This window comes from Bos grunniens, chromosome 5 (genome assembly GCF_055505025.1).
Source record: "Bos grunniens cultivar Pamir isolate PY7600 chromosome 5, Bosgru_T2T1.0, whole genome shotgun sequence".
NCBI classification, from domain to species: domain Eukaryota; kingdom Metazoa; phylum Chordata; class Mammalia; order Artiodactyla; family Bovidae; genus Bos; species Bos grunniens.
The window spans coordinates 116,325,847-116,352,179 of NC_141169.1; the positions used below are offsets into that span (position 1 = coordinate 116,325,847).

Here is a 26,333-nt window from a genome sequence, read left to right on the forward strand (position 1 = left end):
TGATCTGAAAAGAAAGCTTTCAATACTTAAAGCATTAAGACCTATAAGATGTTTTCTGTAAGTTTTCCATGAGTGTCTGTTGTCTGTTTAAGGAAAGCTCCCTCGTACTCCCAGCTTGTTCAGCATTTTCAAACAGGTGTTGAATGTTATACTTTTTTCTGTGTCTGTTGAGTGATCATATATTTTCTCTTCTGATATCCTAATGCATAATAAATATAATGTGGATTATTTTTATTGCTTTTGAAGGTTAAGCCCACCTGAGACTCCTGGGTTACCCCTGATTAAGTAGTGCTACATTTCCTTTGCCATCTTTTGATTTAGATTTTGCATCTCTGTTGATGACTGAGGTTCACTTGGTCAGGTTTTGGTATCAGGGTAAATCCAGCTTCATAAAATGAGTTGAGGTCATTTTATACTCTTTTATATTCATTTTATATATATTTTTCTATTCTCTAGAGAAGATCTTGTAAGCTTCTATTCTCTAGAGAAGACCTAGCATTATTTCTTCTTTAAATGTTTGATTAAATTTGCAGGGCCTGGGTGTTTCTTAGTGGGAAAGATTTAATTTATTTAATAATTATAGGGCTCCACAGGGTTCTATTTCTCTAGTAACAGTTTTGGGAAATTATAATTTTCAAAATAAAAGCATTCATTTCTTTTCAATCTTCAGATGTTTGGATGCAACTTTTTGTAACAGTCTCTTATCTTTTTTATGTTCTCCTGATGTATTGTGGTATCTTGCTTTTAGTAATAATTCCTGACGTTGGGAATCTCTGTCTTCTTTTTTGTTGATGAGGTTTGCTAAGAAGTTATCAGTTTTATTAATTTTTTCAAGGAACTAGCACTTGACCTTGCCGATTCTCTGTCCTGTTTATTTCCTTTTTCATTAGTTCCATATTTATCTTCATTGTTCTTTCCCTCTTCCTTTGGCTTATTTGGCTATACTATTTTTGATTTGTGAGAAGTGTGGCTAAATCATTAGTTTTCAAGAAGTTAGTTAAACTTCTATATTAAAAAGCAAAGACATCACTTTGCCAACAAAGGTCTGTATTGTCAAAACTATGGTCTTTCCAGTCGTCATGTATGGATGTGAGAGTTGGACCATAAAGAAAGCTGAGTGCTGAAGAATTGATGCTTTTCAACTGTGGTGTTAGAGAAGACTCTTGAGAGTCCCTTGGACTATTCATTGGAAGGACTGATGGTGAAGCTGAAGCTCCAATACTTTGGTCACCTGATGTGAAGAGCCAACTCATTGGAAAAGACTCCAATGCTGGGAAGGATTGAGAGCAAGAGGAGAAGGGGGTGACAGAGGAGAGATGGTTAGATAGCATCACCAACTCAATGGACATGAATCTGAGCAAACTCCAGGAGATAGTGAAGGACAGGGGAGCCTGGCCTGCTTCAGTCCATGGGGTGGCAGAAAGTCAGACATGACTTAGTGACTGAACAGCAAAACTTGTAAATAAATTTGGGGAGAATGTCATCCAATCCATGAACACATTGTATCTCTTCATTTATTTAGAACTCCTTTGAATTTTTTTATTTTTTACCAATATATGCTCTTTAGCTTAAATTTTCCTTTAAGGACTAATTTAACTGTACCCTACAAGTTTTAAAGGGCTTCCCTGGTAGCTCAGCTGGTAAAGAATCTGCCTGCAGTGCAGGAGACCCCAGTTCGTTTCCTGGGTTGGGAAGATCCACTGGAGAAGGGATAGGCTACCCACTCCAGTATTCTTGGGCTTCCTGGTGGCTCAGCTGGTAAGAATCCGCCTGCAAGGCAGGAGACCTGGGTTCAATCCCTGGGTTGGGAAGATCCCTGGAGAAGGGAAAGGCCAGCCACTCCAGTATTCTGGCCTGGAGAATCCCATGGACTGGATAGGCCAGGGGGTCACAAAGAGTCGGGCACAACTAAGTGGCTTTCCCTCACAAGTTTTAATATGTATCATTTCTTTCATGCTCAAATATTTCTAATTTCAATTATGATCTCTTCTTTGACCTTAGGCTATTTGTTTTCCAAACAAGTAGGAATTCTCTAGTTATTACTTTTCTTCTTAGAGTTTTATCTTAATGGCACTGTGGTCAAAAAATGTCCTTTGAGGTCAGTTGACACTTGCTCAATTATGTGATATATGGTAACTCTTTACTTTATATAGCAGTTTTGGGAGAACTGGCATCTCTACCACCTTGGGTCTTCCAATGCTTCAACAAGGTACATTTTCTCATTTATTTAGATCTTTGATCAGCAGCATTTTGTAGTCTTAGTATAAAAGTCCTGTACATGTTTTCTTAGATTTACACTTTAATTCTTGAAGATTTTTTATAGTTGTGGATTTTTATTTGTTTAATTGGCCGTGTCAGGCCCCCGTTGCCATTGTGGTGCGCGGGTTCTCTAGCTGTGGTGTGCGGGCTGCGGTAGTTGCGACACAAAGTCTCTCTGGTTGTGGCCTGTGGACTCTGGAGCATGCTGGCTCAGTAGTCGCAGAACTACGGCTTAGCTGCCCTGATGTCACGTTGGATTTTAGTTCTCCAACCAGGGATCAAACCCATGTCCCTGCATTGCAAGGTGGATTCTTAACCACTGGACCAGCAGGAAAGTCCCTAAAGCCTTTGTTGAATTTGTTACAATATTGCTTCTGTTTTGTTTTGGTTTCTTGATCAGGAGGCCTGTGGGATCCTAGCTCCCTGACCAGGGATTGAACCCACACCCTCTGCCCTGAAAGGCGAAATCTTAACCAATGGTCAGCCAGCAAAGTCCCCATGCTTCAATTTTTAAAAGAAATTGTAATTTTTTATAACCAGCCTAGATAGCATATTCAAAAGCAGAGACATTACTTTGCCAACAAAGGTTCGTCTAGTCAAGGCTGTGGTTTTTCCTGTGGTCATGTATGGATGTGAGAGTTGGACTGTGAAGAAAGCTGAGCACTGAAGAATTGATGCTTTTGAACTATGGTGTTGGAGAAGACTCTTGAGAGTCCCTTGGACTGCAGGAAGATCCAACCAGTCCATTCTGAAGGAGATCAGCCCTGGGATTTCTCTGGAAGGAATGATGCTAAAGCTGAAACTCCAGTATTTTGGCCACCTCATGCGAAGAGTTGACTCATTGGAAAAGACTCTGATGCTGGGAGGGATTGGGGGCAGGAGAAGGGGACGGCAGAGGATGAGATGGCTGGATGGCATCACTGACTTGATGGACGTGAGTTTGAATGAACTCTGGTAGTTGGTGATGGACAGGGAGGCCTGGCATGCTGCGATTCATGGGGTCACAAAGAGCTGGACATGACTGAACAACTGAACTGAACTGAAGTGACTCATATGGTCATTGCTAGTACCTAGACATACAGTTGGTTTTTGTGTGTTCATCTGTGATCTTATAAACTCACTTATTGGTTCTAGAAGTCCCTTTTGTAGCTTCCTTGGCTTTTTTTTTTTTTGATAGACAATCACATCTCTACGAATAGAGACAGTTTTAACCCTTCCTTTTTCATCTGCATGCCTTTTATTTCTGTTTCTTGCCTTTGTTGCACTGATTGGAACTTTGGGCTCTATCCTGACAAACAGTGGTGAGAGCAGACATTCTTGCCTTGTTTGTCTTTAAACCCATTTTGTCATTGTCCAGTTGCTCAGTCGTGTCCAACTCTTTGTGACCCCATGGACTGTAGCATGCCAGGCTTCCCTGTCCTTCACCATCTCCCAGAGCTTGCTCAAACTCATATTCATCGAGTCAGTGATGCCATCCAACCATCTCGTCCTCTGTCACCTCCTTCTCCTCCTGCCTTCAATCTTTCCCAGCATCAGGGTCTTTTCCAATGAGTTGGCTCTTCTTATCAGGTGGCCAAAGTATTGGAGCTTCAGTAAATTAAACCCATTTACTGAGATCTTAATTTTGGTAATTATACTTTTACTTCTACAATTTCTAATTGGCTCTTTTAAAAACTTCCTATATAATATTGTTATAATATAGTTATATGATATAAAATACTTACATATTTTATGCATTTGGTTTTCAATTTTTAGACATAATTTTATGGGGTTTGAGTATTTTTTGTTGTTGTTTAGCCGCTGAGTCATATCCAACTCTTCGCAACCTCATGGACTGTAGCCCACCAGGCTCCTCTGTGCATGGGGTTCTCCAGGCCAGGATACTGCAGAGAGCTGTCATCTTGAGCTTATTAAGGGCAGTTGTTTTGGAGCCTCTGCGGGCCTCTCCTGTGATCTGTTTCTGCTGTTTCTTATGCATATTGCTGCATCCTGTGCCTGGCTACCTCTGAGGGTGTAGAGACTTGATAAATGGTTTGCAGAAATATGTTGAAGCCTGGGATGAGGAGATCCCTCTGGGGGAAGATCAGTGTTTGCTGCTATCAGTTACGTGGGCGTGTTAGCAATCTGGGATCCCCTTAAAGCGATTTCAGGATTTGGGTGTCTCTGGGCCCCCAAGGGAAGCAGAACTGAGCTGCAGGGGCTCACCCTTATTCTCCTGGTGCAGGCTTTGGGGTCCGCTCCAGAGGTCCTGGACTCCCACACTTTCCCCCAGCCTGGCTCATCCTCCCAGCCCTTCTTTCAGAATCAGTAAGTCCCCAGGGGAAAATCAGCCCAAGCCACCTCCTCTTTCTGCGTTTGTTTTCTTCCAGGCCTTGAAGTCAAAATTCTCTGTCACCTTGTCAGCTCTCTAGCGCTCTCAGGTAGTTTTAAAAAATGCATATGGCCTAAGGTTTCCAGCTGCTCTCACGGGCCGGGCAGGGGCTTGGGGCGCAGTCTGATCATTGGAGGTGCGTGGTGGGGTGTGCCTTTCAGACGGCTGAAACGAAGGCCTATTCGAACGCTGTGGTACTGACCCACCAGAGGGGGAAACCCATGATACGAGATTGAAGGGGGTGTTGTCATAGATAACGGGGGATGGAATCTTGAGATAGGACTCAGCATGGCCGAAGCCTGGCTGCTTCGTTTTGTGGTGGCTCGGAGCCGGGGTGGCGTGAGGACAGTCATCCTGGGAGGACCCCTTGGCCCGCTCCCAGTGTGGAGGCAGGTGGCCCTACTTCCTGCAGACATTTCTCTTGGGGAGGAAGTAGTGTCTGTCCAGTATGGACCATAGGCTGTGCTTCCTCGCTAAGGAAGCACCGGTCGGCTGTGCCCAATGGCTCAGGGACCAAGCAGGAGAGGAAGGGGGTACAAAGAAGTGGGGCGGGAGCCAGCACAGCTCAGCTTCTCCACTGTCGTCTCTGATGGCCTCCAGCCTACGAAGTCCTGCCAGAGAGTATCCTTTCCAGGCCCAGACCCTGCTGTCCCCCAGGACAGATTGATCTTGTCTCTCCTGTGCCCCCGGCCTGACCACGGCTCCACGCTGCCCATCGGATCAAGTCTGAGACATTCGACTGGGCACCTGAGATCCTGAAGCCTCTGGAGCCACCACTGTCCTTTCTCATGTTGGCACCCCTGTCGGCAGTTGGAGCCGGAGCTAACCGTGATGGGGGGAAGAGACCACTGGGAGACAGAAGGCAGCTTTCCAGCGGAATCTTTATTCAAAAGGTTATTCTGTCCCCCTCCCAGCACCAAGGCAGGGAGGGGTGTGTGTGTGTGTGTGGTGTGTGTGTGTGTGAGTGTGCATGTGTGTGAGCATGAGGCTGCATCCTGGCCTGGCCCTCCTTGCCTGGAAACAGGGGCATGAAAGACCCTCCCCACAGCCTCTCCAAAGATCCTAAACGTACCCCAAGGATGTGCCTGCAGCAGCAAAACAGTGACGTCAACCCTGTCCATCCCCCCAAGCTTTGCCTGGTCCTTTTCTCTGCTCCAGCCAGGAAGCTTGGTGCGGGTGCTGGGGGGAGGTTTGGGGAGGAGGAGGGTGTGTGCTCAGAGTCTGGACCTTGGGGTGGAGCTCAAGTCGGGTGGGCTGAGGGGGAGGGTTTGACTAGCACCTGAGCGCAAAACCCCCGAGCTGAGCTGGACCCACCAGAGGGCGGCGCTGCTCTGGGCCAGGTGGGAACGATGGGGTTGAAGACTGGGGGAAAGAGGCTCCAGCGTGGCCCCCTTGGGTTGGAGGCACAGAACCCTATTTGCCCAGTAAGCGTGTCTGTCCCTGGTGGAGCGCGGGGGCTGGTCCTCCACCGCGGACCCGCCAGCCTGAGGGCGGACCCGCCAGCCTGAGGGCGGCCCCGCTGTTGGGGGGCTGTCTTCCGAGCGGGGCCCGGAAACCCGCTGACCAGCAGAGCCGCCCTCTGCCTGCATCATCCACGGGCACGGGCAGGGACGGCGCTGAGTCCCCAGCAACTGTCACTGACCCGCCCGCCACCCACCAGTGCCCCCCTGGGTGGCCCTGTCTGCTTTCCACCCGGTTCTTGCCCTCTGGAAGGTGGTCATCATCTGCCTTCTCGATCTGCCCTTGGCTGTGGACCCTCTGAAGCTTTCTGGGGGGACCCTGTGTGACCAGCTGCCCCTAACGCCACCCCAGGCAGCTCCTCGGCTGAGACCCTCCAGGTCCTGGGGGTCCACCCTCCTTGATGGAGCAACAACAGATGTGAGCACAGCTGCCCCCTGGGGACATGGTGGAACATGAAAACAAATTTCAGGACAGGGAAGAGTTGATGTGACACTCCTTTATTAAAACCTAAGGACATCTTTATAAAAACTACTGTATATAAAGACAAAAGCAGTGCAACAGCGGTCCGTGTAAAACACATTATTGTTATTACATTATATTATTATTATTAGGAATATTATTGGTTTTTGGTTTTCCCGGTTATCAGCTCTCAGAGAGACCCCATGCCTGCGCATGTGAAATGGGGGCTTACAGGAGAGAGACACGTCTGTCTGTGCCCTTGTCCAGCTGGGGGCAAGGGGGTCCCGCCTGGTCAGGGGCACTGGGCCCCTCACCCTCGCAGTCCTCTCTTAGTTACTGCCCATCACCTAGACTCTGACTGGCTAGCTGACCGTGACATAGCCCACTAGCTTTAACCCAGAAGATGGGGAAGAGGCAGGAAGGAACCAAGGTGAGAACCCGAGGTGAGGCTCCAAGAAGAGACTCTCTCAGGGTCACCAGTTTGGGTCCAGTTGCAGCCACGCCGGATGCCCGCAGAGGCCACGGCATCTGCAACTTTTGGTCATGCGCGTGGTGACCCTCTTGGGGGTTCACTGGCTTCGATGGGATCCTGCACATTTCAGAGAGCACTTCAGGGCAATTCACAGGGCAGCTCACTGCACCAACCCAGGGGCAGCTGTTCACAGCGCCGTCTATAGAAATGGTGTCCCCTGGAGGCAGGCACTGCAGCAGCCCTGACTTTCAGTCCGTCAAGGGCACATGGTCAGGGCTTTGATGGGAAGATAGGAGTTTTAGGTGCAGTGTAACTGACAGTCAAAGCCGCTGACTCACCAAGCATCTATCTAGCACCGACTATCTGGCAGCGTCTTGGACTGGAGGCTTGGGGGCAGGGGGAACAATGTCACCTCCAAGGTCACTTATTCTCCCTGTGGATTTGAGCATTCCTAACCATCAGGCACAGCAAGTCATTTCACAGGAGGTCCCGGCCTCTCCCTCGGACACAGCGGGTTCCTCCGCCTTCTCCATCTGCAGCAGGAACTGTTCCCAGAGGGGCGCTGGGTAAATTTTTGTTGAACAGATGAATGAACGCATGTACGAGCAAAATGGATTTTCTAGACTCTTCTGTCTCACCTGACTGCTCAACTCAACTTTTGAGTGTTCAGGCCACGGGCCCCAGAGCTGCATACGATCACTTAAGTACCATCTGCCACTGCATTTATGCCCTCAGGAGTTGCTGGGGAGCTTGGAGTCGGTCACACGGTCACACGGTGTGAAGTGTGGGTTTTCCAGAGGGGACAGGATATCACCCCAGCCTGGTGGTGAGTTCTGGGGCTGCAGATGGCAGTGACCAGAATGTCATCCAGTCACTGGGTGGGCGGCTGCCCCGCTGACCTTTCAGAAGGCCATTGAGAACAGGCAGAGGCTATCTGAGGCTCACTGATGAGTGGTAAGATAAGAATCCCCCAAAGTTGCTGCAGAGAGCGGGGCCAACCCAGATGTCTGTGTAATGACACGGCTGCCCCTCAACACTGACAAGCAACACCGCCAGCATCTCTGCTTGAGGCTGTCAGGTCAACTGGGGTCACTGCCGAATCTGCAAATTCACCTCTCAGGACCACCTAGGCCAAGACTCCTCCTACTGGTGGGGGCCAATCAGCCAAACTGAAGAAATGAAAATAAACCAATAAACAATTTTTAAAAGCCTGAGACTCTGGGAAGCTTGTCTTCTTTCATGGCATGACCTCTAGTAGACACACTAAATGGGGTGTCAGAGGAGCCAGGAGACAGGGCTTGAGCAGGGATTGTGGTCTGCAGAGATAGCCAAGTGGTGGGACCCCAGCCTGGTGTGGGCAGGGGTCTGGGCATCTGCTGGGTACATGGGAGATGGTGCCAGGTCCAGCCACACCCATAATCTCGGTGGAATGGCCTCAAGGGAGCCAGAAAGCTTCTCTTAAGAAGACTGCCAATCCCACGCCTGGTCATGTTTTCCCTGATTCCCCCAAGTCCTTTCCAGCCTGGGGGCTGAACTCGCCTGAAGGTGTTGGATGAAGACAGGAAATGCCACCACCCCAGGAACACTAGCCACCTACCTGCTATTTCGCTATAAAGCGTCAGAGAGATGGGCTCTACCTGCAGATTCATGTGTGTTCACGTGTGTGCGTGCACACGCGTGTGTGTATGTGTTTTCAGTTAAGGACTGTTTCCTATGGGTCCCGGTCAGCATCAGATGTCGGGCGGGCATCTGGCGGTCCCGGGCCCTCCTGTATAGCAGGCTGCTCCTTGAGCTGCAGGGGGATCTCCGAGGTTCAGGCGAGGGCAGAGAGACCCATGGGTGCTACCAAGTACTGGTTCTGCGTAGAGATTCCAAAACGCACAATTACACTAAACACAGACGAGAAGGAAAGCATAAAACTGCTTGTGATAACACACGGTTCCCAGTGGGAAAAAGTCCTTACGAATACAAGGGGTTAAGGACAGATTCCTCAGCGGATATATTGCCATCTTCTTTCTCTTCTTTTTTGTTTTTCTTTCCATAGTATTATTATTATTGTTGTTGTTATTTTTGCAAAGTACGTGGTAATAGCCAGAAGCTCACAGTAAAAAGTAAAAGTAGGCAGCTTGAAAAAACAGGTTTGGGAGTCACTAAAAAACACTAAGTCTGTAAATCTCTACTTGAACCTGTTGCTACCCTGAGCATCTTCTTCTCAGGGGCGCTCTACTCACTGGCACGTCTATCTGCCATGGTAGGATGGGACAGGTTTTTGCCAGGGTGGCCCATCCCCCGGGGGCTTTGAAGACCTGTGGACACCAGGAGGGACTGAACGGCATGCCTGCCTTTCAGATGGGCATTCACACCACCCACACGGCCCCCACCCCTCAATCACTCCAGCCACGGCCCCCACCCCACACACTGGACAGGCGAACCTCAGAGAGGTGAGGCGACTTCCCCAAGACCGCCCAGTGGGGACGGGGCAGGGCTGTGGGTCCCCACGCTCTGCCCCTGCATCCCAGGCTGCCCCGCTGCTTTGCTGTCTGTGATGGCTGCCGAGCTACATGGTGAGGGGCCCCCTGCTTACAGCAGAGCGTTCTGATCCCTTACTGGCTGCAACCGTGAGCACCCAAGGGGTCATCAGTCCCTCCTGGAGAGACCTCTGTGGGGCCAGGAGCAGCATCCTGCAAGTTCTCAAGCTGAGTAGCACAAACCAGGGGGCTGCAGCCCTTGCTGGCCTCTGTGACAGTGACCCTGGACCTGGTGTTTGTGGCAGGGAGGCAGGGCCACCAGCTCCCTCTTGGCAGAGGAAGTGTCTCCATGTGAAAAGCTGCATGAGCTCCACCCGGAACCTCAGGAAGCTGGAGATGCAAGCCCCTTAAACACCTGGTCCAACCCCTTCCTTTTAGAGATGGGGCAACAGACAGTAGAGGAGGCACAGGACTTCCTGAGGCCACCCTGATCTCCCTACAGAGCTGATGTCAGTCTGGACCCATGCCCAACCCCCTCCCCCCAGCTGCGATTTCTCTGACTCCCAGGGTTCTGTGCATGGGATGCAGGTGTGGGCTGATCCAGCTGTGCCGAATGGCTGCTGAGCAACCCTCCATGGCAACAGCTGCTCCACTTGGACAAGTCCCCGGGGCAGGTCCGGGGATGACTCAGCATCCAGGGTGAAGGAAGCAGCGCTGATCCCTAAGCAAGAGCCAGGCAGAGGTTCTCCAGCTTGGCCTCTGCCAAACTGTGGCCCTGGGTTCTGGCAGCACTGTCTGGAGGAGATGAGACTCAAGCCATAGGTCGGGGTCTTCCTCAGCTTGCCCTTGTGACCTTGGGCAAGTCACTTGATCCATCTGAGTCTCAGTATCCTAGTCCATGAAATGGGAAGAGTCCCTTCTCTATGGGGTTGATGAGCCAGGCTGGATGCAGAATGCTGATGCCCTTGAAATGTCCTTCTGCTTTATCAGAGGGTGGGTGTTACATCTGTCCCGCTTCAGGTGTCTCAGTGAACCACAGTGTCTGGGCTCTCACTTGCCTCTCTTCCCATCTTTCTTCTGCATCCGTGCCAGCCTGACTTTCTCTTGGTTCCTTGAGATCATCAAGCCGGTTGCTGCCTCGGGGTCTTTGCACTAGCTATTCCCTCTGCCTGGAAATCTCTTCCCTCTTCAATGTCCATGGCTGGCTCTTGCTGACCATTCAAGTCTGGGCTTAACTTGCTCAGAAAGGCCTTCCCCGACTAGCCAAACTTAACCCTCACGAACCCCGTTTTGATTGAATTCTTGGCTTAGGGCTCACTGCTGTTACTACCTTCCTATTCACTGCTTATTTCTCCCCTGTCCTCTCCCCCAGCTGACCAGTACCACGGGTCTGCCTGCTCTCTGCCACGTGTGATGGATGGAGGGTCTGTTGGAGACATTGGGTCTAGCTGAGTAAAGGTACTTGAGCAGAGGAGCAGGGACCCACCCACCTGGGTGCTGGGGGAGATTCTGGCATCACTAACACCAGCGGAATGAGGGTGTCTACACTGCCAGTTTGGCCTTCAGGGATTTATGTGATCATTTCCCAGATCATGCCCTTCCACGTGTGCGCCCTGGGGCAGTGGGGTGGATGGCAGTGGTGGTGAGCTCAGTGGACAGATATTATGAACACCCAGGTTTGCATGGAAGTCTCGCCTTAAGTGGGAAGGGCTTCTAGAACCTTCCCTTCTGGGTTTCCATAGTGCTCATCACTCTGTCCAGCAAGGATTTGTGTGTCTCTTTCTTCCCTCTGGGGGTAAGGAGGAGGCCTGTCTGACTCAGCTCCTTTCCAGATCACTGCCCAGCAAGCCTGATATACAGTAGGTGCTTAAACAGAATATGCTGTAAGAGGGTCCCGGGGCAGCAGTGGTGGAAAGCTTGGGACAATGGCCCATCCACTGAGGAGCCACTGGGGAGATGCTCCAGGGACTGTACTGTGGGTACCCTGGGCTGGGGAGCTTTGCCTTTGGGTTCTTAGACCTCTGAGGTCAAGCTGAGAACTGGTCTCCTCCTGGCTGTGAGACCCAGGCCATTTCTGCAGGGAGTTCATCCTACTCACTTCCCAAGTGATGAGAGTGGGTGTGTGTGAAGACAGTCTACTGCCTGCCCCGTAGATGGCCTGAGATGTGTCTCTCATTATCACTGTCATTACGGGAAAAAAATTCCATAAGAACGCATCCCCACTGGCATTTCCACATCCCAAGCACCCCTGGAGGCACAGTGGGGCTGTACCCCATGCTTGCCAACTCCATCTGGCTCACAGCTGCCAGCAAGAGCTGGCCGGGACCCCCACCACAAGCGGACCCAGGCCCATCAGAGAACTTGGGGGACCCCAATAAAACCAATCAAACAAAAAGACACCCCTAATCATACACACGCACACACACTCACGCACACGCACATTCAAAATTCTGACGTGGATAGGCCCACGGGCCACGACTGGAGGGAGCAGGGGCAAGGGAGCCATGGACAGGATGCACAGGCCTGAATCCTTCTGCTTCACTTGGCCTGAGCAGCCGTGTCGGTCATCCTGAGTCCACAGTGGTGCCACCTCTCAGAAGCCACCAGCCCAAAGTGGGACTATTGCTCGCAGACGGGTGGCTCAGAAGCCCCTTCCTGCACCCTGGCCCGCCACCACTGTTTGCTTCTAGTCTTAGAAGTCCAAGGAAGGGGGTTTGGGCACAGGTAGCATTTTCTCCTCCAGCACCGCCACAGCCGTCTTGGCTCTCCCTGGCGTCTTGAAGTTGTTCTTCTCGGAGGCTGAGCCGGGTGCTTTGGGTCTCACCTCCCCCATCCTGAGGCACGGCGAAAGGGTTTTCTAGGAAAGCAGAAGGGAACAAAGTATCACATGGTGTCTCCTCCATGGGGACATTTCTGTCTGGCCTCAGTGACAGGAGAAGCCAGGTTTTCCTTTGTACACATGCCATCTTTGTCTCCTAGACACAGAATTGTTTGACTTTAAGGCTGGAAGCAAGAAAAGCAGGTCTGCCATCACTATGGTTCCATATAGCACTACTGCCTCTGACTGAGTGAAGTCACTCAGTTGTGTCCAACTCTTTGTGACCCCATGGACGGTAGCCTGCCAGGCTCCTCCATCCATGGGATTTTCCTGGCAAGGATGCTGGAGTAGGTTGCAATTTCCTTCTCCAGGGCATCTTCCCCATCCAGTAATTGAACCCGGGTCTCCTGCACTGCAGGCAGACTCTTTACCATCTGAGTCACCAGGGAAGCCTCTGGCCCAAGCAATAAGATAAGAAAAAAGCATAAAGAGTCAGGAATGAAACAGAAAAACCCTAATTACCATTATTGGCAGATCATGTACATAGAAAACCCAAGAGAATCAACAAGCTAGTTATTAGAACACAGGGTGCAGATATAAAGATACAACTTTCAATCTGTAAGACATCAGATCAACTTACAAAAACCAACAGCGTTTTTCTGCCTCAGTGACTACCAGGGTTATTATAATGTCTTGGCTTAAGACAGTCTCAGTTAATACTTATAATTTTCAATACTGTTCCCCTTTTATCCTCAAAAGTACTCTACTTTGGATATTAAACCATATGGTCACCCTTGTTATAACAAATAGAAGATATTAAGAACAGATGCCAATGACATCCATAATAAAAATAAAAGAAAATATTATGAATCTTGGAGTCACACCACTGAATATGACCATTATCATAAAAATCATGGAGAGGAAACCAGAACAATGCTGGCACCTGGATGGGTCAACAGATCATTGGGAGAAGATCAGGAGAGTAAACATCAGCCCATGATTGGCAGAGTTGAGTTGCCATTGTCCTTTCTCTCCTGGAGGTCACCTCCAAATAAGGATAACGAGGAAAAGAAACACAAACTCCATCTGCAGCAGACACAGTAAACCCCCGGTCCTATATCCATTTATAGGAGCAATGACCCAGTCACAAATATTCAGCTTCCCATATTCACTTGCAGACAAGGGTGGCCACGTGACCCACTCTGGCCAATGCCGTGTAAGCTGAAGTCTCCTGGGAAGGGAACGTGGATCCAGAGAAAGAGCACGAGAATGGCAGACCTTCACCGCTGTGGGAGGAGCGGGAAGGGAGCAGGAGGAAACCTGGCTCTGGTGACAGCCCCAGAACGTCTGCCTCCACACCACGGTAGCCGGGCTTCTGCTACGTGTATCTGATTGGACTGCAAGGAGGTCAAAACAGTCATTCCTAAAGGAAATCAACCCTGAATATCCATTGGAAGGACTGACACTGAAGCTGAAGCTTGATTACTTTGGCCACTTAATGTGAAGAGCTGTCTCACTGGAAAAGACCCCAATGCTGGGGAAGGCTGAGAGCAGGTGGAGAAGAGGACGACAGAGGATGAGATGGTTAGACAGCATCATCAACTCAATAGACATGAGTTTGAGCAAAATCCGGGAGATACTGAAGGACAGGGAAGCCCGGCGAGCTGCAGTTCATGGGGTCACAAAGTGTCGGATATGACTTAGCAACTGAACAACAGATAAATCATTTTCAATCAAGCTCTAGTGTGTGTTCCAGGGTCAAGGGTGTGGAGTTGATGGAAGGGCTCTGACTGAGCCAGTAAAGCCCATGTTTCCAGAGTGAGTGGTGCTCTGAAGGGCAGAGCCAACACCCCAGTATGCATTACTGGGCTCTGGGCAAGAAGGTCTGTGGAGTTGTCTTTTCTATGTCACAAAACTGAGCCAGGTCCCCCAATCACCTGCTTTATCTTTCTCCCTAGACTTATCTCAATCCAGCACACCAAATATTTTACTTACTGGCCTAGCTTATCATTTGTCTCTCCCAACTAGATAATAAACTACATGAAGGTCATGGCATTGGTGTATTGTGTTCATTTTTGTTTTGCCAGGGTCCGGAACAGTAACTGGCACACTTTGTTGAATGAATGAGTGAATAAAGAATTTCAGGCCCAGATGAATCAGATTTTAAATATAAAGTCAGCAGAAAAACGTTTAAAACACATTTTTTAAATTGTAGCTCGCATGAGCCCTTCTTGCATAAATTAATAGAGGATACTCATAGGATTTCACATGCTAGCAAGATAATGCTCAAAATCCTTCAAGCTAGGCTTTGATAGTATGTGAACCAAGATGTACAAGTTGTGTTTAGAAAAGGCAGAGGAACCAAAGACCAAATTACCAACATCCATTGGGTCATAGAAAAAGCAAGGGAATTCCAGAAAACCATCTACTTCTACTTCATTGTCTACGCCAAAGCCTTTGACTATGTGGATCACAACAATCTGTGGAAAATTCTTAAAAATATGGGAATACCAGACCACCTTACTTGCCTCCTGAGAAACCTGTATGCAGGTCAAGAAGCAACAGTTAGAACTGAACATGGAACAACAGACTGGTTCAAAATTGGAAAGGGAGTACGTTAAGGCTGTGTATTGTTACTCTGTTTATGTAACTTCGATGCAGAGTACATCATGCGAAATGCCATGCTGGATGGAGCTCAAACTGGAATCAAGATTGCTAGGAGAAATATCATTAACCTCAAATATGCAGATGACACCACCCTAATGACAGAAAATAAAGAGAAACTAAAGAGGCTCTTGATAAAGGTGAAAGAAGAGAGTGAAAAAGCTGCTTAAAACTCAACATTCAAAAAATTAAGATCATGGCATCCTGTCCCATCACTTCATGGCAAATAGATGGGGAAACAATGGAAACAGTGACAGACTTTATTTTCTTGGGCTTCAAAATCATTGTGGATGGTGACAGCAGCCACAGAATTAAAAGACGCTTGCTTCTTGCAGGAAAAGCTATGACCAACCTAGACAGCATGTTAAAAAGCAGAGACATCACTTTGCTGACAAAGGTCCATATAGTCAAAGCTTTGGTTTTTCCAGGGGTCACGTAAGGACGTGAGAAACAAAGTGAAGTTGCTCAGTCGTGTCCGACTCTTTTTGACCCCATGGACTGTAACCTACCAGGCTCCTCTGTCCATGGGATTTTCCAGGTAAGAATACTGGAGTGGGTTGCCATTTCCTTCTCCAAGGGATCTTCCCGACCCAGGGATCAAACCCGGGTCTCCCACATTGCAGGTAGATTCTTTACCGTCTGAGCCATCAGAGAAGCCTGATGTGAGAGTGGACCATAAAGAAGGCTGAGCACTGAAGAATCAATGCTTTTGAACTGTGGTGTTGGAGAAGACTCTTGAGAGTCCCTTGGACTGCAAGGAGATCAAATCAGTCAATCCTAAAGGGAATCAGCACCGAATATTCATTGGAAGGACTGATGCTGAAACTGAAGCTCCAATACTTTGGCCACCAGATGTGAAGAGCCCCTGATGCTGGGAAAGACTGAGAGTAGGAGGAGAAGGGAGCAACAGAGGATGAGATGGTTGGATGGTATCACCAACTTGATTGACATGAGTTTGAGCAAGCTCCAAGAGATAACGAAGGACAGGGAAGTCTTGCGTGATGCTGTGCATGAGGTTGAAAAGAGCTGGACATGACTGAGCGACTGAAGAGTAACTCTGGCAAGTGGAGTAACTCTGGCAAGAGTACTGGCAAGGACAGTGTGTTTAACTGTAGGACCATGTCTGAAACTAATGTACTGTGACTGTTATAAAAAAAGAACAAAAGAGATAACAGAAAACTGATATAAACTATAGGAGGGAGGTGGAGGTCAGAGGAGGGAGGTAATATATGTAAACTGTCTTCTGTGTTTATAGCTAGAAGTCCAGAAAATCGTTTCGAGATGGAAGTAATATTAGAGGTACAAAGGCAAATGGAAAAACTAATATAATCATCTAAAATCACTTGATGGAAGAGGGAGAAGGAGAGGGGAAAGTAGAAATATTCTGATTTGGGCATCACTCATAGTAGGGAGAAAATAAACATTGTCTAAAGAAACAGAGGATTAAAGGTGTCATATGACAGTATAATTATGAAGATAACTATGGGATGAAAAACACAGCCTTCCAAATTGTCAGAAGACATATACACAAAAAATAAAACAAAGAAAACAGAGAGCATATGGTGAAAACTGACAACCCCCACAAAAGCTATAAAAGCAGAAAGCATACCATAAACTATGATGCCAGAACTAAGACTAAATGTAGCTGCCATATTAGTAAATGTTAATGAGCCATACACACTTGCTAAGAAAAAAAGACTGAGACTGGATTACAAACAAAAGTCACTAGGGGTAGAATGATTCGGAAAGGTTTCCTGTAGTAGGATGGGTAGATGACGGAAAAGTTTTAGAGACGGATGGTTGTGAAGGTTGTACAATGAATGCACTCAATGCCTGTGAAAAGCACAGTGGTTAAAACGGTAAATTTTGTTATGTGCTTTGCCGTAATTACACAAGAAAACATGGGCAGAAACAAAACAAATGCAAACCAACAACGAGTCCCAGAGCATCGTTGGTCCCTCTCACTCTCTCACGTCCACCACCAGCCCACCAGTAAAGCCTGCAGGTGTGGCCATCAACCCCGCCCTTCCTGCCTCCTGCATCGCTCCTGCTGTGGCCTCCTCACTAGCCCAGCCCTTCTGTCTTTTCTCCGTACAGCAGCCAGAGGGGTCCAGTGAAAATCCACGGTATGTCGGGTCATGTCACTCCTCCGCTCAAAACTCTCACTGGCTCCCATCTCACTCAGAGTAGAAGCCAAAGACTGTCCATGATGTCCTCTCTGGTCGCACCCCTCATCTTCCCTCTTCTGTTCACTCTGCTGCAGTCTTGATGGCTCATTCTATGTGTCAGCCTGACTGTGCCGTGGGGGTCGTTGCTGTTGTTCAGTTGCTCACTTGGGTCTGACTCCTTGGGACCCCATGGACGGCAACAAGTCAGGCTTCCCTATCCTTCCCCATCTCCCAGAGCTTGCTCAAATTCATGTCCATCGAGTTGGTGATGCCATCCAACCGTCTCATCCTCTGTCGTCCCCTTCTCCTCCTGCCCTCAATCTTTACCAGCATCAGGGTCTTTTCCAATGAATTGGCTCTTTTCATCAGGTGGCCAAAGTATTGGAGCTTCAGTTTCAGAATCAGTCCTTCCAGTGAATTTTCAGGGTTCATTTTCTTTAGGATTGACTGGCTTGAACTCCTTGCTGTCCACCGGACTCTGAAGAGTCTTCTCCAGCCACAGTTCGAAAGTATCAGTTCTTCAGTGCTCAGCCTTCTTTATGGTCCAACTCTCACATCCATATATGACTACTGGAAAAACCATAGCTTTGACTAGGCCATCCCATCACTTCATGGCAAATAGATGGGGAAACAGTGGGAACAGTGGCTGACTTTATTTTTGGGGGGGCTCCAAAATCACTGCAGATGGTGATTGCAGCCATGAAATTAAAAGATGCTTACTCCTTGGAAGGAAAGTTATGACCAACCTAGACAGCATATTAAAAAGCAGAGACATTACTTTGTCAACAAAGTTCCATCTTGTCAAGGCTATGGTTTTTCCAGTGGTCACATATGGATGTGAGAGTTGGACTATATAGAAAGCTGAGCGCCAAAGAACTGATGCTTTTGAACTGTGCTGTTGGAGAAGACTCTTGAGAGTCCCTTGGACTGCAAGGAGATCCAACCAGTCCATCCTAAAGGAGATCAGTCTTGGGTGTTCATTGGAAGGACTGATGTTGAAGCTGAAACTCCAATACTTTGGCCACCTGATGTGAAGAGCTGACTCATTGGAAAAGACCCTGGATGCTGGGAAAGATTGAGGGCAGGAGAAGAAGGGGACGGCAGAGGATGAGATGGTTGGATGGCATCACCAACTCAATGGACATGAGTTTGGGTAAGCTCCGGGAGTTGGTGATGGACAGGGATGCCTGGCGTGCTGTGGTTCATGGGGTCGCCAAGAGTCGGACACAACTGAGTGACTGAACTGAACTGAACTGACTGGGCCATGGGGGTGGTGCCCAGATATTTGATCAAACACGGTTCTGTGTGTGTCTGTGAAGGTGTTTCTGGATGAACTTCCCCTCTGAATCCGTAGACTGAGTCAAGTGGATCACCCTCCCCAAGGCAGATAAGCCTCTTCCAATCCACTGAAGGTCAAGGAACAGCCAGGGGAAGGGAGGGTTCCCTTTCTGCCTGCCCATTTTTGAGCTGGTCATCAGTCTTTTCCTGCCATCAGACTTGGGACTGGCATTTGCACCACTGGCTTTTGTGGTTCTCAGGCCTTGCAGACTCGGACCACACCAGGCCATCAGCTCTGCTGGGTCTCCAGCTTGCCACCTACAGATCTTGGAACTTCTGCATCTCCAAATCTGCAGAAGCCAATGCCTTAGAGTAAATCTCTTTATATATATCTCTGTGTAGATCTTATACATTCTATCTATATTATAGAGATATCTATTTATATAGAGATATCTATCTATATCTAGATTTATATATAGAAACCTACATCTGCATCTTCACTCTATCTATATCTATCCTGTTCATTGCATTTCTCCAAGAACTTAGACCAATTTAGCACCTGCACCAGCACACTGCCATCTCTTCTCCCAGATAAACACATGGCTGTTGATGCTTTCAAACTGTGGTGTGGAAAAGACTCTTGAGAGTCCCTTGAACTGCAAGGAGATCAAATCAGTCAATCGTAAGGGAAATCAATCCTGAATATTCATTGGAAGGACTGTCGCTGAAGCTGAAGCTCCAGTACTCTGGCTACCTGATGCTAAGAACTGACTCACTGGAAAAGACCCTGATGCTGGGAAAGATGGCGAGCAAAAGGAGAAGGGGGCAGCAGAGGAGGAGAGGGCTGGATGGCATCACTGACTCCGTGGACGTGAGTCTGAGTAAACTCTGGGACTTGATGATGGACGGGGAGGCCTGGCGTGCTGCAGTCCATGGGGTCACAAAGAGTCGGACGCAACTTAGTGACTGAACAACAATATTCCCTCATGTCCTTCAAGTCGCCCATTACTGAGAGCCTCTCTGACCACCCCTTTAAAAGCTGGAGTCCACGATCAACTCTCTCCCTGCTCATGGGGTTTTTCTTCCTAGCACTTATCACCATCTGACACTCCGTGCATTTTACAGATGCATTTTACATCATCTTTAGGCTCCATATAAGTAGGACTTTTCAGTGCTTCTGACCCACTACCCTGCCCCCAGGACCGACAACGACACTTGGTACAGAGCAGGTACTCCATAAAGATGGAGGGGACGGACAAATAACAGAAGAAAGAGGGGCCTACCCGCTCAACTCTGTCCAACAAAGTCAGGAAACTCTGATGAGATGGGTGAATTTCCAAGAAAATAGAAATTACCCAAAGAATCTCAGAAGAGAGAATCTAAACAAACCAATTGCCAAGAAGAAAGAAACTGTCCAATCGCAAAACCAAAGTTTATAATGAGAGGCATGCCAATGAAAGCCATAATGGGAAAGCGTTCCAGAGCACAGACCAGAGGAAACGTCCACATTCCTCCACTCAAGCAAGTCCCGCAAAGGTCGGAAAGGTTGAGAGAGCACCATGTGTGTGCTGGTTTGCGGGGGCGGGGAGCCTCTGCCTTCTGTGCTGGTGGGAAGGACATCAGTTCACCTCTGGAAGGCAGCTTGGCACATACCAAAGTCACAGATGCACATGCCCTCTGACCCAGTAATTCCACTTAACCATCATCCAACAAACACACCTACAAGGGCAAAATTCTTCTAAGCTCATTTACTGCAGCACTGTGGGTACGAGTCGAAGATTAGGATCAAAGACTTGTCCATCATTCGGGAACTGGTTCAGAAACAAGGGCTTCCATGCAAGGGAGACCAAAGCAGGACAGTGGCATCTGGCAGCCCCTGCTGGTGGCATCTTCTGCCAGGCCTGGGCTGCATGCTGGGGTACAGACCTGCCGGGCATGGGCCCAGCCCTCCAGGACTCAGAACCAGTGGGGAGCTGCACTGGGACCCCCAGAACAAAAGCAACAGATCCAATCAAGTCAGCCCTGAGAGCCTGGGGGCGTGGCCTGGATGAGGGCGGGGACTCAGGGGAAAACTCATTGCGGGAAGTGGGCGAGGGCACTCCAGGAAAGGGAGCTGCCTTAGCAGAAGCAAGGCAGAGGGTCGCAGCGGGTGACATGGGATCTTCCAGGCGGCGTGAGTCTAGGATCAGCTCATGCGTGACCCCAAGTGCAGACAAGATCCTTCTTAATTCCAGGCAAGGCCAGTGTCAGGGCTGCTGTGATGGGGGATTTCTCCTGGACCGGGCACTATCCCAGCACTTTCCAGCCTCATCTCACTTTGCTTTCCAAAAACCCTAGAAAATGGGTCTTTTACTTCCTCCATTTACAGATGAGGAAACCGAGGCAAAGGGAGGTATTGTGATTTGCCCAGAGTTGCAAAGTTACTGGGGAGACAAGACGAGCACCTGGCAATTTGAATAACAATGACCACTTCCAAAGGGCTGAGATCAGATCAGATCAGATCAGTCCCTCAGTCGGGTCTGACTCTTTGCGACCCCATGAATCGCAGCACGCCAGGCTTCCCTGTCCATCACCAACTCCCGGAGCTCACTCAAACTCACGTCCATTGAGTCAGTGATGCCATCCAGCCATCTCATTCTCTGTCGTCGCCTTCTCCTCTTGCCCCCAATCCCTCCCAGCATGAGTCTTTTCCAATGAGTCAACTCTTCGCATGATGTGGCCAAAGTACTGGAGTTTCAGCTTTAGCATCATTCCCTCCAAAGAAATCCCGGGGCTGATCTCCTTCAGAATGGACTGGTTGGATCTCCTTGCAGTCCAAGGGACTCTTAAGAGTCTTCTCCAACACCACAGTTCAAAAGCATCAATTCTTCGGCGCTCAGCCTTCTTCACAGTCCAACTCTCACATCCATACATGACCACAGGAAAAACCATAGCCTTAACTAGACGTACCTTTGTTGGCAAAGTAATGTCTCTGCTTTTGAATATGCTATCTAGGTTAGTCATAACTTTCCTTCCAAGGAGTAAGCGTCAGAATGAGTCTTCTCCTTCTTCTCCAGTGGATTGACAGAATGTGGTCCACTGGAGAAGGGAATGGCAAACCACTTCAGTATTCTTGCCTTGAGAACCCCATGAACAGTATGAAAAGGCAAAATGATAGGATACTTAAAAAGAAACTCCCCAGGTCAGTAGGTGCCCAATATGCTACTGGAGATCAGTGGAGAAATAACTCCAGAAAGAATGAAGGGATGGAGCCAAAGCAAAAACAATACCCAGCTGTGGATGTGACTGGTGATAGAAGCAAGATCCGATGCTATAAAGAGCAATATTGCATAGGAACCTGGAATGTCAGGTCCATGAATCAAGGCAAATTGGAAGTGGTCAAACAAGAGATGGCAAGAGTGAATGTCGACATTCTAGGAATCAGCAAACTGAAATGGACTGGAATGGGGGAATTTAACTCAGATGACCATTATATCTACTACTGCGGGCAGGAATCGCTCAGAAGACATGGAGTGGCCATCATGGTCAACAAAAGAGTCCAAAATGCAGTACTTGGATGCAATTTGAAAAAGGACAGAATGATCTCTGTTCGTTTCCAAGGCAAACCATTCAATATCACAGTAATCCAAGTCTATGCCCCAACCAGTAATGCTGAAGAAGCTGAAGTTGAATGGTTCTATGAAGACCTACAAGACCTTTTAGAACTAACACCCAAAAAAGATGGCCTTTTCCTTATAGGGGACTGGAATGCAAAAGCAGGAAGTCAAGAAACACCTGGAGTAACAGGCAAATTTGGCCTTGGAATATGGAATGAAGCAGGGCAAAGACTAATAGAGTTTTGCCAAGAAAATGCATTGGTCATAACAAACACCCTCTTCCAACAACACAAGAGAAGACTCCACATGGACATCACCAGATGGTCAACACCAAAATCAGATTGATTATATCCTTTGCAGCCAAAGATGGAGAAGCTCTATACAGTCAGCAAAAACAAGACCAGGAGCTGACTGTGGCTCAGACCGTGAACTCCTTATTGCCAAATTCAGACTTAAATTGAAGAAAGTAGGGAAAACCACTAGACCATTCAGGTATGACCTAAATCAAATCCCGTATGATTATACAGAAGGTTAAGACTCGGTAATAATAATGGCTTCAGGTAAAAGCAGAGGAGTTAGACCAGCAACAGGACTAATTGCCAGGTGAGCTGCAGATAAAGCCCCTCAGCACTGATAAGAGCTCCCCCGGAGACCAGGAGCCAGGCACCGGGGACTGGAGTTTTCAGCTCAATTTCTAGAGCATTCTCACAGGAACTTTAGAGGTTACCATACTCACACTGTTACCACATCTCAAAGAAAAGAACAGTACAGGACCACTGCAGGGCTAAGAGGGCAGTCCCCCAACCCCACCCCAGCGCAGCGCTCTCAACAGCAAATATGTGGTCATGGGGGGCTGCATGGAGGAGGTGTGCTCGTGGAATGATGATAGAAAACTACAGGGGGCCACCCTCCATGCCCCTGAAATAAAGGGCTAAGATGACAAAGACGTGAGGAGCTGGGGGAGAAGGAACTCTCACCCACGACCCGGGGAGGGCAAAGAGGTTCAGCCGCTTAGGGAAACTGACCGACCACACGTGCTGAGGCTGAACATACCCCTTGTCCCATGACGCTGCATGTCCCCCTGGGTGGGCACAGCTCAGGCCCCCAAAGAGGTCCCTGTCCTAATCCCCAGAAGCCGGGGATGTGGCTGTGTGATGGGGAGACTGGTTACCCAAGAGGCCCAGGGTCATCCCGAGGGTCCTTGAAGAAGGCGGGTGCAGGAGGGTCAGAGTCAGAGGAGATGTGCGGATGGAAGCAGAGGTCACAGTGATGCCACTGGAGGAAGGGTCTATGAGCTGTGGACAGAGGCTGCCCCTGGGAACAGATTCTGCCTGGAGCCTCCAAGGGACAAGCTCTACGAACACCTGGACATCAGGAATTCATAAGGCTCCTTGGGAACCTCTGCCCGTCAGAACTACAGGAGGGTACATTTGTGCTGTTCTAAGCCACCGAGTGTATGGTCACTGTTTACAGCAGCCATCAGACACTCCTAAGCACCCAAGAGAACTGTGTCTACCTGTTCACCGGAGCGTGTGGCCATGGGTGTTCAGAGTGGCCTTATGGATAATCACCCCAAGGTGGAAACAACCCAAATGCCCTCAACAGGTGAAGGGATAAGCAGTGTGATATGCCCAGATAGTGGAGTACTATACAGCAGTGAAGAAGAACAGATTCTTGATATGAGCAACGTCATGGCGGAATTCATTTCATCGAAAAAAGTGTTGTGTGAGAGGTGCTGACCCTAGGGTCCACACCATCCAGTTCCAGCCCAGGGAGAGCCTACAATGGGGCAAAATGACTTAGGGGCTGAGTGTCAGAGAAGTGGTACTCAGGGGTCGGGAGGAAGCCTTCTGCATGTTAGAACGTTCACCATCTCAGACTGAAGTTCACCAAACTGTACTGTTAAGATGGGCACTTCATGTACTTTAATTGGGAAAGAGTGAACAGCCTCCGGAAATGAATTTCTGGTCTCAGCTTGCACACCCCAATGATGGGGAGCTCACTACCTAGTAAGCAGAGCAGCTCTGCTGTGAAGGAAGGCTGCCTGGAAAGAGGTTCCTCCTCTGCTGACCCCACAACCCGCTTCTGGCCTGCTCCCCTGCTGCCAGCTTGGCCTCCCTCCAGTCCTGCAGACACAGCCAGGCTCCACGACCCCCAGAGCGATCAGGCTTCTCTGGGTCAGGGCTTCCTTTCATCCTTCCCTGCTTCCAGCGAGAGCTGTCAGGAGCAAGGCAGGCCGCAGGCCCTGGGGGTCCCTGCAGACCCTTGGCGAGTGTCCGTGTTCACTCCTACCACCAGCCAGCAGTCACCCGCCTCCGGGAGCTTCCGTTTACTTTTCTGCCAAGTGAGGACTTTGCCAAGGTCACAGGAGGCAGAGTGTTAAAGCGCCTCGCACAGAGTGAGCGCTCAGTGCATGGCTGTCTTAAGTGGGGAGAAAAAGTATTTCAAAAGGGGGTTTAGAGACCCTCTAGGGCATTTTTATTTTGCCTTTAGCAAGACATCTTGTTGGTCCTCTAGACAGTGAAGATGGGCAGCTCTGGGTTACCGAGTCTCCCAGAAAAACGAGAGACCATCAAACTTGGGTCTTGTTTGTGGACAAATTAGAATGATTTGGGGTCTTCTAAGGCAATGCTTCATTTTTAAGTATCTAACGTGAAACCTCACTTCCTTCCCCAAAGGGAGAGAAGCCTGCTGTCATCCTGGAATCATAAGAGGCCTGGCGGATGGGGGTGGTCATGGCGTGTTCGGAGGAGCCCGCTGACTGTATCTCTGCATCAGGCACGGGGCATCTTAGGAGCAGTGGGCAGAGGGCGGGGTCTTAGGTCCTGGCATTTGAGGCTGGGTCCCCGCAGCCCTTCGGCCCGACCCTGCTCCTGCAGGATCACGCCCCTCCAGGCCTCCTGCGTCCCTTCTGCCTCGGGACTGCTCCCCCCACACTTCCTGGCTGGCGTCCCTGGTCCCTCGCCCCACACTCCATCCTCGCCCCAGGTCACCTCCCGCCCCTCCACAGCGCGATTCCGTGACAGGCCCCTTGGCCAAATCCAAGCTGGGATTCAGCCCACATTCCCCACCCTGCCCCCCACCCCAAGCTCCTCCCTGACTTGTCTGCAGCATCACCCCGTCCATGCTCACAGGCACCTCAGACTCCAGATGGCTTATCCCCGAACTCAGGCCTGCCCCTGGGTCCCCATCTCAGGAAATCCCACCAGCATCGCCCCAGTGGCTCAGGCCAGAGTCTGGGACACGGTCTTTGGAGCCCCTCATTTCCCCACCACCGCCTCCCCAATCCACAGCCAGTCCTGTGGGCTGTCTGCCCCCACCTCCTCTGCTCTGGCCACAGCCCAGCTTGTGAGCCAGTGCTGGTCTCTGCTGGACTCACTGCCAGGGGGAGCTTCTGAAAAGGCCCCTGACCCTCTCCTGGAGGGCTCCCTCCACCCCTGCATCAGGAGCCTCCTCCTCACCATGACCCTGCACCTCAGACCCCCGTGTGTCTCCCACCCCTCCCCTCCTGTGCTCCCCTTCTCTCTGCAGACTCCAGCACCCTGATTTTGCTTCTGATGCATGAATACACTGCATCTGTCTGCCTCAGTGCCTTTGCACAGGCCACTCCCAGTGCCTGGAACATCCCCTGATCCCACCTCAATCTCCTCCAACCTCAGCAGCTCACTCCTTTCATCCTACGGGACTCAGCTGCCCAGAGAAGCAGAAGCCGGATCACGGAGAGCCATGGAGGCTGAGCCGAGGGCCTGTTCTTATCCCGCAGGTCACGGGTGCCTCAGAAAGGCTTATGGCCGAGGAGGGCTGCCCGCATGCCTCTGCAGACACAGGGCTGGAGGCCGCTTTGGCAGGGGGAGTAGAGGAGGGGTCCGTGGGGAGCAGTGCCTGGTTCCGGGGACATCATTGCTCACACCCTACACACACCCTCTTGCCCATCATTTCGCCCTCCTGCCTTGTAGCATTTTGCAGGAAGCTCAGGGTCTTTAAACCTCTGCATCCTAAAGGTGAATTTTTAATGCTGCTTTAGTAAATATTTGATGCCGTTGCTTTCCTGGGCGCTCTGCATTCCACATTAAATGCCACAAAGAGCTCCGGAAGCGGTCCTTTTCATCCGCAGCTCTGTCCGCAGCTCCCCTCTCCTCCCACCCCACAAAAGGAAAGCCTCTCTCCCTGGGCTTCCTGCTATGAATTTTTCAAAGCGCTTTCCACATCTGTTCTTGTCCCTGTCCGCGTCTCTGTTAGCCAGGTAGAAGGTCGGGGAGGTTTTAAATTGAAAGGCACCACGGAAGCATTCTGTCCCTTCCCTCGACTGACACGGTGAG

General features: G+C 49.6%; 1 protein-coding gene across 3 annotated transcripts in view; it reads right to left on the reverse strand.

The window, feature by feature from the left end:
* Positions 1-8,931: 8,931 nt before the first annotated feature.
* SHISAL1 (shisa like 1) overlaps positions 8,932-26,333 on the reverse strand; it is a 78,709-nt gene continuing 61,307 nt past the window's right edge. For all 3 annotated transcript variants that reach the window (XM_086404286.1, XM_086404287.1, XM_086404288.1), the window contains exon 5: positions 8,932-12,347. In XM_086404286.1, coding sequence (XP_086260412.1) covers position 12,347 — 1 coding nt within the window. In that variant the 3' untranslated portion in view covers positions 8,932-12,346. The remainder of the gene's footprint in view (positions 12,348-26,333) is intronic.